The sequence below is a fragment of the Stegostoma tigrinum genome, chromosome 2 (assembly GCF_030684315.1).
Source record: "Stegostoma tigrinum isolate sSteTig4 chromosome 2, sSteTig4.hap1, whole genome shotgun sequence".
NCBI lineage: Eukaryota > Metazoa > Chordata > Chondrichthyes > Orectolobiformes > Stegostomatidae > Stegostoma > Stegostoma tigrinum.
The window spans coordinates 160,343,982-160,359,960 of NC_081355.1; the positions used below are offsets into that span (position 1 = coordinate 160,343,982).

General features: G+C 46.4%; 1 protein-coding gene across 4 annotated transcripts in view; it reads right to left on the minus strand.

Annotated features, from left to right (window-relative positions):
* LOC125466526 (alanine aminotransferase 2-like) overlaps positions 1–15,979 on the minus strand; it is a 79,275-nt gene that overhangs the window by 22,474 nt on the left and 40,822 nt on the right. For all 4 annotated transcript variants that reach the window (XM_048561143.2, XM_048561127.2, XM_048561134.2 and 1 more), the window contains 4 exons: positions 7,500–7,743; positions 6,496–6,575; positions 3,572–3,708; positions 2,076–2,250 (listed from right to left, as the gene is read on the minus strand). In XM_048561143.2, coding sequence (XP_048417100.2) covers positions 2,076–2,250; positions 3,572–3,708; positions 6,496–6,575; positions 7,500–7,743 — 636 coding nt within the window. The remainder of the gene's footprint in view (positions 1–2,075; positions 2,251–3,571; positions 3,709–6,495; positions 6,576–7,499; positions 7,744–15,979) is intronic.

Below are 15,979 nucleotides of genomic sequence, written 5' to 3' on the forward strand. Positions count from 1 at the left end.
GAAGTCCACATTGAAACCATTGGGCTGCAGGGTTCCCAAGTGGAATATGAGTTGCTGTTCCTGCAACCTTCGGGTGACATCATTGTGGCACTGCAGGAGGCCCATGATGGACATGTCGTCTAAAGAATGGGAGGGGGAGTGGAAATGGTTCGCGACTGGGAGGTGCAGTTGTTTATTGCTAACCGAGCGTAGGTGTTCTGCAAAGCGGTCCCCAAGCCTCTGCGTGGTTTCCCCAATGTAGAGGATGCCATACCAGGTACAGTGGATACAGTATACCACATTGGCAGATGTGCAGGTGAACATCTGCTTGATGTGGAAAGTCATCTTGGGGCCTGGAATGGGGGTGAGGGAGGAGGTGTGGGGGCAGGTGTAGCACTTCCTGCAGTTGCAGGGGAAGGTGCCGGGTGTGGTGGGGTTGGAGGGCAGTGTGGAGCGAACAAAGGAGTCACGGAGAGAGTGGTCTCTCCGGAAAGCAGACAGGGTGGGGATGGAAAAATGTCTTGGGTGATGGGGTTGGATTGTAGATGGCGGAAGTGTCGGAGGATGATGTGTTGTATCCAGAGGTTGGTGGGGTGGTATGAGAGGACAAGGGGGATTCTCTTAGGGCGGTTGTGGCGAGGGCGGGGTGTGAGGGATGAGGTGCTCGAAATGTGGGAGACCCCACCACACCCGGCACTTTCCCAGGGCTGGACATGTATATGGTCACAGAAATTTGAGGGTGCATACATGAGGATCAATGGTCGGCACAACATTGTGGGCTGAAGGGCCTGTTCTGTGCTGTACTGTTCTATGTTCTATGTTCTATGTTTCCCCTGCAACCACAGGAAGTGCAACACTTGCCTCCACACGTCCTCACTCACCCCCAACCCAAGCCCCAAGATGACTTTCCATATTAAGCAGAGGTTCACCTGCACATCTGCCAATGTGGTATACTGTATCCATTGTACCCGGTGTGGCTTCCTCTACATTGGGGAAACCAAGCGGAGGCTTGGGGACTGCTTTGCGGAACACTTACGCTCAGTTCGCAATAAACAGCTGCACCTCCCAGTCACAAACCATTTCAACTCCCCCTCCCATTCTTTAGACGACACGTCCATCATGGGCCTCCTGCAGTACCACAATGATGCCACCCGAAGGTTGCAGGAACAGCAACTCATGTTCCGCTTGGGAACCCTGCAGCCTAATGGTATCAATGTAGATTTCACCAGCTTCAAAATCTCCCCTTCCCCAACTGCATCCCTAAACCAGCCCAGCTCGTCCCTGCTTCCCTACACTGTTCTTCCTCTCACCTATCCCCTCCTCCCTCCTCAAGCCGCACCTCCATTTCCTACCTACTAACCTCATCCCGCCTCCTTGGCCTGTCCGTCCTCCCCGGACTGACCTATCCCCTCCCTACCTCCCCACCTATACTCTCTCCACCTATCTTCTCTTCTGTCCATCTTCGGTCCGCCTCCCCCTCTCTCCCTATTTATTCCAGAACCCTCTCCCCAACCCCCTCTCTGAAGAAGGGTCTAGGCCCGAAACGTCAGCTTTTGTGCTCCTGAGATGCTGCTTGGCCTGCTATGTTCATCCAGGTCCACACTTTGTTATCGTGGATTCTCCAGCATCTGCAGTTCCCATTATCTCTGATTCCCAGGACAGGGACAGCATGGGGTTCAATACAGAGCAATTCTGCCTCTAAAATGACCCAATCAAACATTCCCAGGACAGGGACAGCACAGGGTTAGATACAGAATAAAGAATCTTCTACACTGTCCCCCATCAAACACTTAGTTTATAATGCTGCTATAGCTGTGAGTAAATAGGAGTGAGTCCGATTTCACTAGCACTACTATTGGGACTTAGTTTGAGCTTATAATGGAAACAAAGACATTCGGAGATGGAGTAGGCCAATCAGCCCTTCAAGTCTCATCCAATATTAAATTTAATAGCGGCTGATCATCCAGCTCAGTATCTGGCTTGTGCTTTCTTTCAGACTTTTTGATCTCTTTAGCTCAAAGAACAATCCAGTTTGATGGGGTCCAGGTCTCAGCCTGACAGACAGAAAGATTAACTGCTGTTGTAAAGCCACTCACTTTCATGAACTTCTCGTACGAGGGTTCTTCAGGTCGAGGAGGGTCTGTGATCACTCCCAACACTGCCTGCCCCGACGCTGGGGGACAGAGACGCACTGAGACCAGTTTGATCAACTGCATCCTGACCTCAGGGTCCAGGTTGATGAGTTCCATGTAGCCCCCCCGGTAACCGCACCTACAGAGAGAAAGAAAAACAAACACTAACATTAGGAACAAAGGAGGAGACCATTCAGCCCCTCCAGTCTCTTCCACTATTCAATGATATCACGGCTGATCTATGGCCTAATTCCATATACTGGCTAAATACTGAAAAAACTGTGGATGCTGTAAATCTGAAACAAGACCAGAAGTTGCTGGAAAAGCTCAGCAGGTCTGGCAGCATCTGTGAAGTAAAAGTCAGAGTTAATGTTTCCGGTCTGGTGATCCTTCCTCAGAACTCTTTAAAGACACTGTTACTTTGGGGAAAAACAAAAATAAATAAACAATATAAAAAAGGCTCTCCCTTGACTTTGTCCCCACCAGTCAATCTTGGAGCAGTAACCACAAAGGGCCAATAATGTAAAATAAATGTTTCTTGACTCATTTTAAATCAAAGAAAATGTAGAAAAGAATAAATCCCCTCTGCTTTGTCCCCATCAAAATGCTTCTGGGACAGGGACAACAAGGGTTTAAAATCCAGAGGAAAGTTCCTCTACTCATTTCAACCAAAAATAAAATTCCCCTCACACCAATCCCATGAAGCACATCGGGACAGGGACAGTATGAAGCTGAAGTACAAGCTCCCCTTGGCTCTTCCAACGTGTCCAAAATCAACACAAAAGAAAAATAAAACAGCTCTTTTCTGGGCACAAAATCAAGAACAAACAGAAACTTAAAATGTTGAATGGAAACTTTACTAAATCAGAACATCATTGTCCAAACTGACAATGCCCTACAGCCTCCCAGTGTCCATGGTCACCAAAGGCTTCCACTGTACTGGAACACCGCATGCTCCCAGTCCAGGGACAGCCCAGTGTGCACATAACTGGGCATTCTAAAAGCTTGGGGCAGCTCCATCGCCAAGGTGCAGTGGGGAAAGACCACCATCTAAGGTCTTGCTGCCAAAGTTTAGCAACAGCCTATTTCAGCTTTCAGACCTTCTCACTGCCTCAATGTATAAAAGTACTCTCCCACACAAGTTAGAAATGCCTTGGGGCAACTGCAGGGAATGTCAAATTCCAGCATTTGTTTTTCTGCAAAGACTATACAGAACTGCTTTAATATCTATGAACATTGACAACGATTTCTTTTAAAATAAAGCAAGGGTCAAAGTCAATACACAGCCTGAGAAGGATGGATGGGTTACCAGGAAGCAGTCAATTATCCCATTAATTGAAGATGACTCAGCTTCACCCTTCCACTATCACTCACTCCTCTCCCTGGCCCGGTGACCCATCCTATTCCACACACCTCATTCAATTCATCCTCACACTATTGCCTCACTCAAATGTACTCACTCTCCCATATAACCTTTGGAGATCGAGTGGAATGAAGCCAATTCCACATTGTTGGAATACTCAGGGCCCATCTCAAAGAGAACTTTCTTAAAAGAATGGAACTGACAGCCCTCTGCGTAGACATTGTCCTGATAGACCTGTTGGGAGAAAAAGGTAACAGGTGAGGAGTCAGAGTACTCAGCTGCTCACTATAATAGTACTCGTGCAATAGCGCATGGGAATTCTTTCAGCACAGAGACCCACTTCAATTCTTCCCCACATCCCACATTTGTTTCTTTGCAGAAAATTCCTCAGCAAGCCAATGACCACTCCCAAACCACCCTCACACCAAAATCCTCCTGCTCCCCCCAAATCACAAACCTATCAAAATCTTCACCCTCTCCCAAAACCATCTATCCACTAAAACCCTAAAGCTTCCATCAAGAACCTTCCACCACAATCCTCCTCCTCCCACTTTGGTGAATTTCTGCAGAGTATCTTTAGAATCATACAGAAGAGGCCCTTTGAACTATCGAGTCTGCACCAACAAATCTACTTAAATCTAATCTCACTTTCGTGCAATAAGATAAAGAATAGTCCAGCACAGAAAGAGGCCCTTTGGCCCACTAAGTCCCAACACAAACACCTTCCTAAAGTAAAACCCTTTTGCCTCTACACAGCCTGAATCCCTCATTCCCTACCTCTTCATGTATCTGTCACAAAGCCTTAGATGTTGCTGTTATATCTGACTCCACAACATCCGATTGTAGCACATTCCAGGCCAGCACTAACCCCCGTCTGTGCAAAAAGTAAACTTGCTCTCACATCTCCTTTAAACTTTCCCCTTTGATCTTAAACTTATCTATATCTTTCCCCTTTGATCTTAAACTTATCCTATATTCATTGACATTTCCACCCTGGGAAAAAGACTTTGACTATCCATTCTACCTATGCCTATAATTTTGTAAAATTCTACCTTGTTTTTTGTCATTCAAGTGAAAACAAACCAAGTTTTGTCCAATTTCACCTCGTTGTTAATGCCCTTTAAACCAGGCCACATCCCAAACTGTTTCTGAAACCTCTCCAAAGACTTCACACCCTTCCGGTAGTGTGGTGACCAGAACTGTAAGCAGTATTCCAAATGTGGTTGGACGGAATTTCTACACAGCTAGACCCATACCTTGAACGTTCTGCCATTTCAAGTGCTCATCCAGGTACTTTGTAAAGGTGGTGAGGCTTCCTGCCTGATCTACCCTCCCAGGCAGTGCTTTCCAGACCCCTGTCCCCCCATCCTCTGGGTGAGAAAACCTAGTAAACATGTTGTAAGTAGTTGGTACACACTGCTGCTACTGAGCATCGGTGATGGAGGGAGTGGATGCTTGTGGGTGTGGTGCCAATCAAGCAGGCTGCTTTGTCCTGGATGGTGTTGAGATTTTTGGGTTTTGCTGGAGCTGCACTCATATGAATACAATTCTGTTGCAGTTGACGGTCCACTGCGCCTCATGGATGCCCACTCTTTGAGTTGCTAGATCTTTTTAATATCTATCCCATTTAGCATAGTGATAGTGCCTCACAACACAATGGAGGTTATTCTTAACATGAATGCAGCGGTCACTCTTACAAATACTATTCAGGGGGTGTGAATATAGGAGGCACAGTCAGCAAATTGGCAATGGTCACCAAATTTGGTGGTGTAGTGGACAGTGATGGTTACAACGGGATCTTGATCAGATGGGCAAATGGGCCAAGGAGTGGCAAATTGAGTCTAATTCAGTTAAATGTGAGGTGCTGTATTTGGAAAGGCAAACCAGGGCAGGACTTATACACTTAATAGTAGTGTATTGGGGAGTATTGCTGAACAAAGAGACCTTGGTGTGCAGGTTCATTGTTCTTTGGACATAGACTCAAGGGTAGACAGGATAGTGAAGGTGGTGTTTTGTATGCTTGCATTTATTGGTCAGTGCACTGAGCATAAGATTTGGAAGATCATGTTGTGGCTGGACAGACATTGGTTAGACCATTTTTGGAATACTGTGTTCAGTTCTGGTCTCCTGCTTTGTGAAGGATGTTGACAGACTTGAAAGGGTTCAGAAAAGATCTACCAGGATGTTGCCAGGGTTGGAGGGTTTGAGCTACAGGGAGAGGCTGAATAGCCTGGGGCTATTTTCCCTGCAGCATCGGAGGCTGAGGGGTGACCTTATAAAGATTTATAGAATCATGAGAGGCTTGGATAGAGTGACTAGCCAAGATCTTTTCCCAGGGTAGGAGTCCAAAGCTAGAGGGCACAGGCTTAATGTGAGAGGGGAAAGATTTAAGAGGGACCTTAGGGGCAACTTTTTCACACAGAGGAACGAGCTGCCAGAGGAAGTGGTGGAGGCTGGTATAATTACAACATTTAAAAGGCATCTGGATGGGTATATGAATAGGAAGGGTTTAGAGGGATTTGGGCTAAATGCTGGCAAATGGGGCTAGATTAATTTAGGATATCTGATTGGCATGGGCGAGTTGGACCATAGGGTCTGTTTCCATGCTGTACAGCTCTATGATTCTATGACTGATACATCTGCAACTGGCAGATTGGTGAGGATGAGGTAAAGTATGTTTTTGCCTCCTGTTGGTTTCTGCACCAACTGCCCAAGTCTGGAAGCTATGTCCTTTAGGACCCGACCAACTCGATCAGTGGTGTTCCTGCTGACCCACTCTTGATAGTGGACATAAAAAATCCCCCAGCTTTGGCTTGATGGTGAGGTTAGACAAGTTGGGGCTCAAGGGGTAGTAAAGGTTAGTAGGCTCAGTTACGGTCAGGGATTGGAGAAGTTTAACTCATCACTGAACATGCTCTAGCAGGTCCCCAAGACCATGTCCAGAGTTCCCAGAGCTCCAGGTGCTGGTGCAGCCATTCATTGAGTCTAGTTGCTCAATAGCATCGACTTGCAGTAAGTTACCTCATCCGCCATCAAGAAAAGTCCCTCTTCAGCAGCGAATCTAATCACATCTTCTATAACCTGCCGGCTCTGGACCTGGCCTATAGGACGAGAGCAAAGAACAGATGAATTAACAGGAGGGGGAGGAGGGAGAGAAATGGGAGGAGGAATGCCCTCCCCATTCCCATCTGATCACTCCACTGACCCAATCCTACCCCCAACTTGTACAAGTACAAGATGATGAGAGACACAGGTAGAGTGGATAGCCAGAGGCTTTTTCCCAGGCCAGAAATGACTAACGAGGGGTCGTAATGTTAAGGTGATTGGAGGAAGGTATAGGGGAGATGTCAGAGGTAGGTTCTTTACACAGAGAGTGGTGGGCGTGTGGAACGCGCTGCCAGCAGTGGTGGTTGAATCAGATACTTTAGAGACATTTAAGTGACTCTTGGATAGGCACATAGAGGATAGTAAAATGTAAGGTATGTGGGGTAGATTGATCTTAGTAGGATAATAGGTTGGCACAACATTGTGGGCCGAAGGGCCTGTACTGTGCTGTACTGTTCCATGTTCTATGTCCCTTTTCCACTCCCTCAACCGAAACCCACCCCATCAGCCAAACCCCGCAACTCTGAACTCTGTCCCCTGACCTGAACCCTCCCCCAGATTGAATCTGTGGAATTCTTTTTCATCTCAGAGGGCCGTTCAGGCTGGGTCTTTCAGTATAGTCAAGGTTGAGACAGACAGATTTTTAATCAAAGGAAATGGATGATTACTGGGGGGTGGGGGCAGGAAAGTGGGGTTGAGAGTTGTCAGATCAACCGCGGTCTTATTGAAGGACAGAACAGGCTCAATGCGCCGAACAGTCTACTTCTGCTCATTGCAGTCTTATAGAGAGACCCGAAGCAAGACTGTATTGCGATGAGGAGATCACGCCCCGACTCCCAGGTCCAGATCCCTGCAGCAGGAGAGTCCACCTGCTGACAGTCCCTAGCCCCCACATCCTGCTCAGCCCTGCTTTCAGTTACCTGTGGGGTTTCCAGGGTTAATGGTACAAAGTACTTTTGGGTTGCAGTGGCTTCTGGCTTCATTGAGTGCCCGTCGGAGCTCATTGATGTTCAGAGCCCAGCAGTTCTCCTCATCAAGGTAGTAATTGACCTGGACTCCATTGAGCTCTGCAATAGCTGCTGAATAGAGTGGGTATTGTGGGATTGGGATCATTACTCCAGTCGTTGATTTACCCTCGCCAGACACTAGGAGTTTCAGGATGGTCTGTGGAGACAGAAATGTTACAAATGCTGGTCTTACATAGATAGCTGTGGTGTCTCCTTTGATTCAAGGAGAAACAGAATACTTTAGAAGGACTGAGTCTGCCTGGAGACAAGCCCACGTGAGGTGTTTGGCATGGAGGCCGAAGCTCCAATGAAGCTCGTTCAAAGATAGGCCCAAGTTTTAAGATGTTGGGGGGGGCGGGGGTGGCGGGGAGAGCTACTGCTTCCACACACAGCCTCTCACAGTCAGTCGGATAAAGAGGCAATGGAGGAGCTTGTGCTGCCATATTACACACATGGAAAGGAGTGTTTTTGGAGTAAGTGGAATGCTGGGGAGGACTGATCCCTGTTTGAAGAAGATATAAAGAGCTCAGAAACACTGGAAGTCAGTTTACAACATGAAGGCCATTCGATAATGCTCAGAAGTTTTTTTTCCCTCCCTTTATTCATGAATGGGGTGAGTGTGTCATTGGCCAGGCAGCATTTATTGCCCATCCCTAATTGCCAAGAGGGCAGGTCAGAGTCAACCACATTGTTGTGGGTCTGGAGTCACATGTAGGCCAGACCAGGTAAGGATGGCAGTTTCCTTTCCCAAAGAACATTAGTGAACCAGATGGGTTTTCCCAACAATCGACAATGGATTCATGGTCGTTAGATTCTTAATTCCAGATATTTTTTTGAATTCAAATTCTGCCATCTGCCCTGGTGGGATTCAAACCCAGGTGTCTAGAACATTATTGGAGTCTCTGGTTTAACAGTCCAGCAATAATATCACGAGGCCATCACCACCCATAAGGTTAAGTAAAGGGCAATTTGATTAGGACACAGTAAGACTCACCCTGATCCAGACAGGGAGCAGCCATGCTGTGACATTTGGGAGAAGCTTTGTCAGCCATGGATGGATGGCTCCATCCATGGATCATAGGTTCATACAGAGCAGAAATGCCCCTTCAGCCTATTGGGTCTGCGCTGATATAACTAGCATTAAAAGTGCACTAATCGCAATTTCACACACTTTCCCCATATCCCTGAATGTTATGATATTTGAAATGCTCATCCAAATTTTTTCTAAAAGGTTATAAGAGGTCTGGCCTCCATTATCTTGCCAGGCAGTGCATTTCAGATCAGAATTGAGGGGCTGAATGGCCTACTCCTGTTCCAAAGTTCTGTGATCCTACATGTAAACAGATGGGTGCCTGTCTATACAGAATGTATGCAGTATATACGCTGGTTATTTTATGCTGTTAGGTTTATAGGAAGCAGCTTTCTTGGGGCTTTGTGTTGAGTTGCCCACAAAGTAACGTTTAGTCAATGCTGCTTTGTGTTTACTACAGTTAAAGTCTTAAAATTGGGTATCTCGCCTTATTACTTGTTTACATCAGGCACGGAGTAATTCATCAATGGCTAGCGCGAGGGGTCATAGTTTTAAGCTGGTTGGTGGAAAGTATAGAGGGGATGTCAGAGGCAGGTTCTTTACGCAGAGAGTTGTGAGAGCATGGAATGCGTTGCCAGCAGCAGTTGTGGAAGCAAGGTCATTGGGGTCATTTAAGAGACTGCTGGACATGCATATGGTCACAGAAATTTGAGGGTGCATCCATGAGGATCAATGGTCGGCACAACATTGTGGGCTGAAGGGCCTGTTCTGTGCTGTACTGTTCTATGTTCTATGTTCTATGTCTATCTCCTTCTAAAGTATGACAATGACAAATTAGTAATTCCTGCAGGATATGAACCCAGTGACAGCGAATCAGTACCCTGAAATTTGCCAAAATTGAAGGGAAAAAATTTAATCTCTAACAGATAGAGAGATAAAGAGAGAAAGACACAGAGTACCTATCAATACATGCCTTGCAGTTGACTGGGGTTAAATTGAGATAACAAAGTGTAGAGCTGGATGAACACAGCAGGACAAGCAGCAAGTGGGTGGAAGAGGAACTAGGAGTAGAACTAAAACTAAGGCGGAGATCATTGGAGAAATGTCTCAAAACCTGAAACATGACTGAGGAAATTACTGGTGCCAGTAACACTCAGACTAAATTAACCACAATTTAGCTGCAAATAAAACAGCTGGAAATGGAAAAATACAATTAAAAAATGCAACAGAGAGAGATATGAAACTCAAACTTGTATTCTAAAATGCAAGGAAAGGAAAAAACCTTGGGCTGCAGGGGACTGGAGGAAGATAGAATGAGGGAAAGAAATCAGAAACATGAGTTTCAGAGAGAGAGAGAGAGAGAGAGAGAGAGAGAGAGAGAAAGAGAGAGAGAGAGAGAAAGATAGATAGATAGATAGAGAGAGAGAGAGAAAGAAAGAGAGAGAGAAAAAAGAGAAAGATAGATAGAGAGAGAGAGAGAGAGAGAGAGAGAGAGAGAGAGAAAGAGAGAGAGAGAGAGAAAGATAGATAGATAGATAGAGAGAGAGAGAGAAAGAAAGAGAGAGAGAGAGAAAAAAGAGAAAGATAGATAGAGAGAGAGAGAGAGAGAGAGAGAGAGAGAGAGAGAGAGAGAGAGAGAGAAGGACGTTGAAAATGTACTGTTTACGCAAACACGAGTGGCAGGAATGATGATTCAGATTTAATTCCCAGTTTTGCTTTGTGATGAAATCTACACCAATATCTAAAAGTGGAGAGGAAGTAGTGGAGATGTATTTCCTGAAAACTATGATGAAACTGCAATGGCTGGAGGAAAGTTTTAGAATCCCTACAGTGTGGAAAAGGCCCTTCAGCCCAACAAGTCCACACCAAACCTCAGAGGATCCCACCCAGACCCATCCCCCTATAACCCACTTAATCTACACATCCCTGAACACTACGGACAATTTAGCATGGCCAATCCAACTAATCTGCACAACTTTGGACTGTGGGAGGAAACCGGAGCATCTGGAGGAAACCCACGCAGACACGGGGAGAATCTGCAAACTCCACACAGACAGTCGCCTGAGGCCGGAATCAAACCTGGGTCTCTGGTGCTGAGAGACTGCAGTGCTAACCACTGAGCCACCGTGCTGCCTACATTATTTTCTTACTCCAGAGAAAAATCTTATTCTCATACAAACCTTATTCCAAAGCAACCTAGTGGAGAAGCCTCTTCGAGTTTTACTTAATTCTGTGGGAAGATGAGACTATGAACAAAGCTGCTTGTCTCAACGCTGGGGTTACAGCTAAAGGTTTATGGAGTGAACAGCAGGGATTTAAGGAACAGATAGATCCTCGTGCAATTTGGAAGAGAAAGGAAACAAAACGTAAGTGGCACAGCAGCTGTTCAACAGATTGGAAGAAACAGGTCCAGGTGTCAGCAACTCAAGCTGGTAGCAATAAAAAAATAGGTGACATTTAGAAATAAAGGTCCCATTTTGATGGCCAGGAATACCGTACTTCCGACAGTGCGGCGCTCCCTCAGCACCGACCCTCCGACAGTGCGGCGCTCCCTCAGCACTGACCCTCCGACAGTGCGGCGCTCCCTCAGCACCGACCCTCCGACAGTGCGGCGCTCCCTCAGCACTGACCCTCCGACAGTGCGGCGCTCCCTCAGCACCGACCCTCCGACAGTGCGGCGCTCCCTCAGCACTGACCCTCCGACAGTGCGGCGCTCCCTCAGCACCGACCCTCCGACAGTGCGGCGCTCCCTCAGCAATGACCCTCCGACAGTGCCCGCTCCCTCAGCACTGACCCTACGACAGTGCGGCGCTCCCTCAGCACTGACCTCCGACAGTGCGGTGCTCCCTCAGCACTGACCCTCTGACTACAGGGAATTCAATGATAGCAATGCCATTCAATGTCAAGGAGCAGTGGTTAGATTCTCCAGATGGAGAAGGTCATAACCTGTCATTTTTGTGGACCAAATGTTGCATGTCATTTTGTTAGCCGAAACCTCGATATTGTCCAGATCATATCACATTTGAACGTGAACTGCTTCAGTACCTGAGGAGTCACAAATGGTGCTGAACATTGTGTAATCATCAGCAAACATCTCCACTTCTGACCTTATGATGGAGGGAAAGTCATTGATGAAGCTGCTGAAGATGGTTGGGCTGAGGTCACTACCCTGAGGGACTCCTGCAGAGATGTCCTGGAGTTGCCTCAAGCTGAACAATATCATGCCACACTCGGTCGAATGCAGCCATGATGTCAAGGGCTGTCACTCTCACCTCACCCTCTGGAATTCAGCTCTTTTGCCCATGTTTGTACTGAGGCTGTAACGAAGTCAGGAGCTGAGTGGCCCTGGCAGAACCCAAACTGGGCATCACTGAGCAGGTTATAGAAGGTGAAGCCTGGTATCTGTGATGCTGGGGACTACTGGAGAAGGCCAAGATGGGTCATCCACTTAGCACTTAAGAGTCATAGAATTGTACAGCATGGAAACAGATCTTTTAGTCCAAATCGTCTGTACTGAACAAATCTAGTCGCATTTGCCAGCTTTTGTCCCATATCCCTTTAAACCCTTCCTATCCATATACCCATCCAGATGCCTTTTAGATGTTGTAATTGTACCAGCCTCAACTGTTTCCTGTGGCGGCTCATTCCAAACATATACCACGCTCTGCGTGAAAAGGTTGCCCCTAGGGTCCCCCTTAAATCTTTCCCATCTCTCACCTTAAACCTATGCCCATCTAGCTTTGGACACTCCCATCCTGGGGAAAAGATCTCTCCTATTCACCCTATCCATGCCCTTCATGATTTTATAAATGTCCATAAGGTCACCCTTTGACATTCCAGGGAAAATAGCCTGCACTGCCGGAGGGCCGGCGCCGAGGGTGCGCCGCACAGCCGGAGGGTTGGTATTCTTGGCCATCAAAATGGGATCTTTATTTCTAAACGTTACCTATTTCAAAATAGCCGCAGCCTACTCAGCCTTTCCCACAGAGCTCAAACCCTCCAACCCTGGCCATGTCCTTGTAAATCTTTTCTGAACATTTTCAAGTCTCACAACATCCTTCACAAAGCAGGAGGCCGGAAATGAACACAATTCCAAAAGTGGCCTACCCAATGTCCTGCACAGCTACAACGTGGCCTCCCAACTCCTACACTCAATGCACTGATCAATAAAGGCAAGCATACCAAATACCTTCTTCCTTATCCTGTCTACCTGTGACTCCTCTTTCATGGAACACTGAACCTGCACTCCAAGGTCTCTTTTCACCAACACGCCCATACACTTAACAGTGTATGTCCTGCCCTGAATAGCCCCACCAAAATGTAGCACTTCACATTTATCTAGATTAAACTCCATCTGCCTCTCCTTGGCCAATGTGATAAAGGTCTTGTTGTACTTTGAGGTAACCTTATTTGCTATGCATTATACTACCAATTTGTCATCTGGACATTTACTAAGCATTCCCCCCGTATTCACATCCAAATCATATATATAATTGACAGAAAGCAGTAGACCCAGCACCAATTCTTGTGGCACACTGCGGGTCACAGGCCTCCAAGCCAAAAAGTAACCCCTCACCACCACCACCCTGTGTCTCCTTATTTCTAGCTAATTTTGTATCCAAATGGCTAGTTCTTCCTGTATTCCATGTGATCTAACCTTGCTAACAGTCTTCCATGCAGAGCCTTGTCGAATGTCTTTCCATAGTCCATGTGGACAACTCTAGCTGAAGATAGCTGCGAATGCTTCAGCCTTATCTTTTGCCCTGATGTGCTGGGCTCATCCATCATTGAGGATGGGGATATTTGTGGAGTGTCCAACCCTAGCAAATGTTTAATTGTCCACCACCTTTCACGACTGGATGTGGCACAACTGTAGAGCTTAGAACTAATTCGTTGAATGTTAAGGTGCGCTATTTAGAGCAGTTGGAGATAGAGAGACAGAGTGGCAAACAGAAAGAGGAAGTGGAAAAGAAGAGACAGAGAGAGAAGACAATACAGTCATTGTTTGAATGCATTCAAACGTCGGTCGATCATGCTCAGAGACTTGTTGCCAACATATGAACAATAATTGCTGTGATTTCATGTCATAGAGTAGCAATGGATTCTTGGCAGGATCCTGACCGAGTCCAGGGAGTTTGCAGGAGTACCTGAGTTTTCCGGGTATCTGCAGCATGGCTCAGATGGAGTTAACCCTTTCACAATGCAGAATCACTTATTCACTGGGGGCTACAGAATGAACAAATCTGCACAAAGATGTTTGCATTTGTCTGTACATTGCAATTAATATCAAACAAATCACAACAAAATGACAGAACAAAGAAAATCAATTATTATAAACATTACACTAAACAGGACCTGGACCACAGGAGTGATTGGGCTGGAATCTAACTGAGGTGTTCAGGGTGGTTTATATTCAGAATAAAAGATACCTGGGAGTGAGTTACAGACTAGAATCTGTACAGGCAGATTGTACCATACAGAGTGCATCAGGGTAGCAGAGTACAGTGTTACAGCCACAGAGAAGGTAGGGGGAGAGAGAGAGCGCGAGAGAGAGCGCGAGAGAGAGCGCGAGAGAGAGACTCTGATAACAGCTGGGAAGAAGCTGTTCTTGTATCTGAAAGTTTGAAATCACATACAATAAGAGGTTAAGAGGGGACATGATAGAGGGGCATGGGCAGGGGCGGATAGGAAGCAACTGTTTCCCTTAGTGCAAGGGTCAATAAATACAGGGCATAATTTTAAGGTGAAAGGCAGGAGGTTTACAGGAGATTTGAGGAAAGTTTATTTCAGCCAGAGAGTTGGGAAGTGGAGGTGGCAGTGGTCTGGAATGCACTGCCTGGAAGGGTAGTTGAGGGGAGAACCTACCACCTTTAAAAAGTGTGAAGCTGGATGAACACAGCATGCCAAGCAGCATCAGCCAAACAGGAAAGCTGACGTTTATTGTCAAGACCCTTCTTCAGAAATGATGCTGCTTGGCCTGCTGTGTTCATCCAGCTTCACACGTTGTTATTTCAGATTCTCTGGCATCGGCAGTTCCTACAATCTCTGTAACAATTTTAACCCCACTGTGAAACCACTTCTAAGGATGCCCTCTTTAAAGAAGCTACCCTCCATTTCTGAAGAAGGGTCTCGACCCGAAACGTCAATTTTCCTGTTCCTCTGATGCTGCTTGGCCTGCTGTGTTCATCCAGCTCTGCACCTTGTTATCTCAGATTCTCCAGCATCGGCAGCTCCTACTATCTTTATATCACCTTTAAAAAGTGCCTGGAAGAGCATCTGAAGTGTCATAACATTCAAGACTATGGGCCTACTAGGGGAAAGTGGGGCTGGTGAAAGTGGTAATGTTCTTTGGCAGTACAGATTTGATGGGCTGAGGGGCCCCTTCTGTACTGAACGATTATATGTTTCTTCTGCAACCGTCAGCAATTGAATCTCATTGACTGAAATTCAAAGGAATTGTGTGAAATGAATCCATACTTTGACCACAGGGCTAATTTTACTAGCTTTCCCCTTTTATCTAAGTTATCGCTCCATACAACAGCTCTACAGAGTGGCATATGCCTTTGTTCTGCCTGTGTACTGAGATGTGGGTGTTTGCGATTAAGGCAGATATAGTTAAATTCAGTTTTCAGACGTTTTGTCACCATTCTAGGTAACATCATCAGTGAGCCTCTGACGAAGCTGTTCGCGGGTGGCACTCTGTCGGACGGCATTGGTTTCCTATCTTCGGGCCAGTTTTAGCGTATTGCGCCCATAGGCTTCGTCAGAGGCTCACTGGTGTTACCTAGAATGGTGACAAAACGTCTGAAAACTAACCTTCCAGCTCAGCGAGCAAACTCACATCCTGAACCTCACGCTGAGCTACAAATCTTCTCAAAACTCGATAGTTAAATTCACATTGAAACTTTTTTGATGACCAGTTCACTACTTGTTTTAAGAATAAGTTTGACTGTAATAACCATGTTAGTTTAGAGCCTATTGAGAAACCTGATCTCACACTCTTCTATTCTAGTTAACAACAAAAAGAGAACTAAATCTATCATTCTTGTTGATTGAACAAGATACTTGCATGTTTGCTATGGCTTGTGGAGTCATGGGATGGGACTCGACTCCCACAGCACTCCGCTTGTTAGAATTCTGACATTACGCTCTACAGACTCACACCAACAGCGTGGGTTCAATTCCTGTATTGGCTGAGCTTATCACAAAAGGTCCCACCTTCTTGACCTCACCCTTCGACTGTGGCATGGTGACCCCGAAGTTAAACCACCACCAGATTTGTCTCTCTAATGGGAGCGCAGTTCTCTGTGAAACTATGGTGACTTTACACAGTGTCGGTGGTGGACTGAGTGGATGCTTGTGG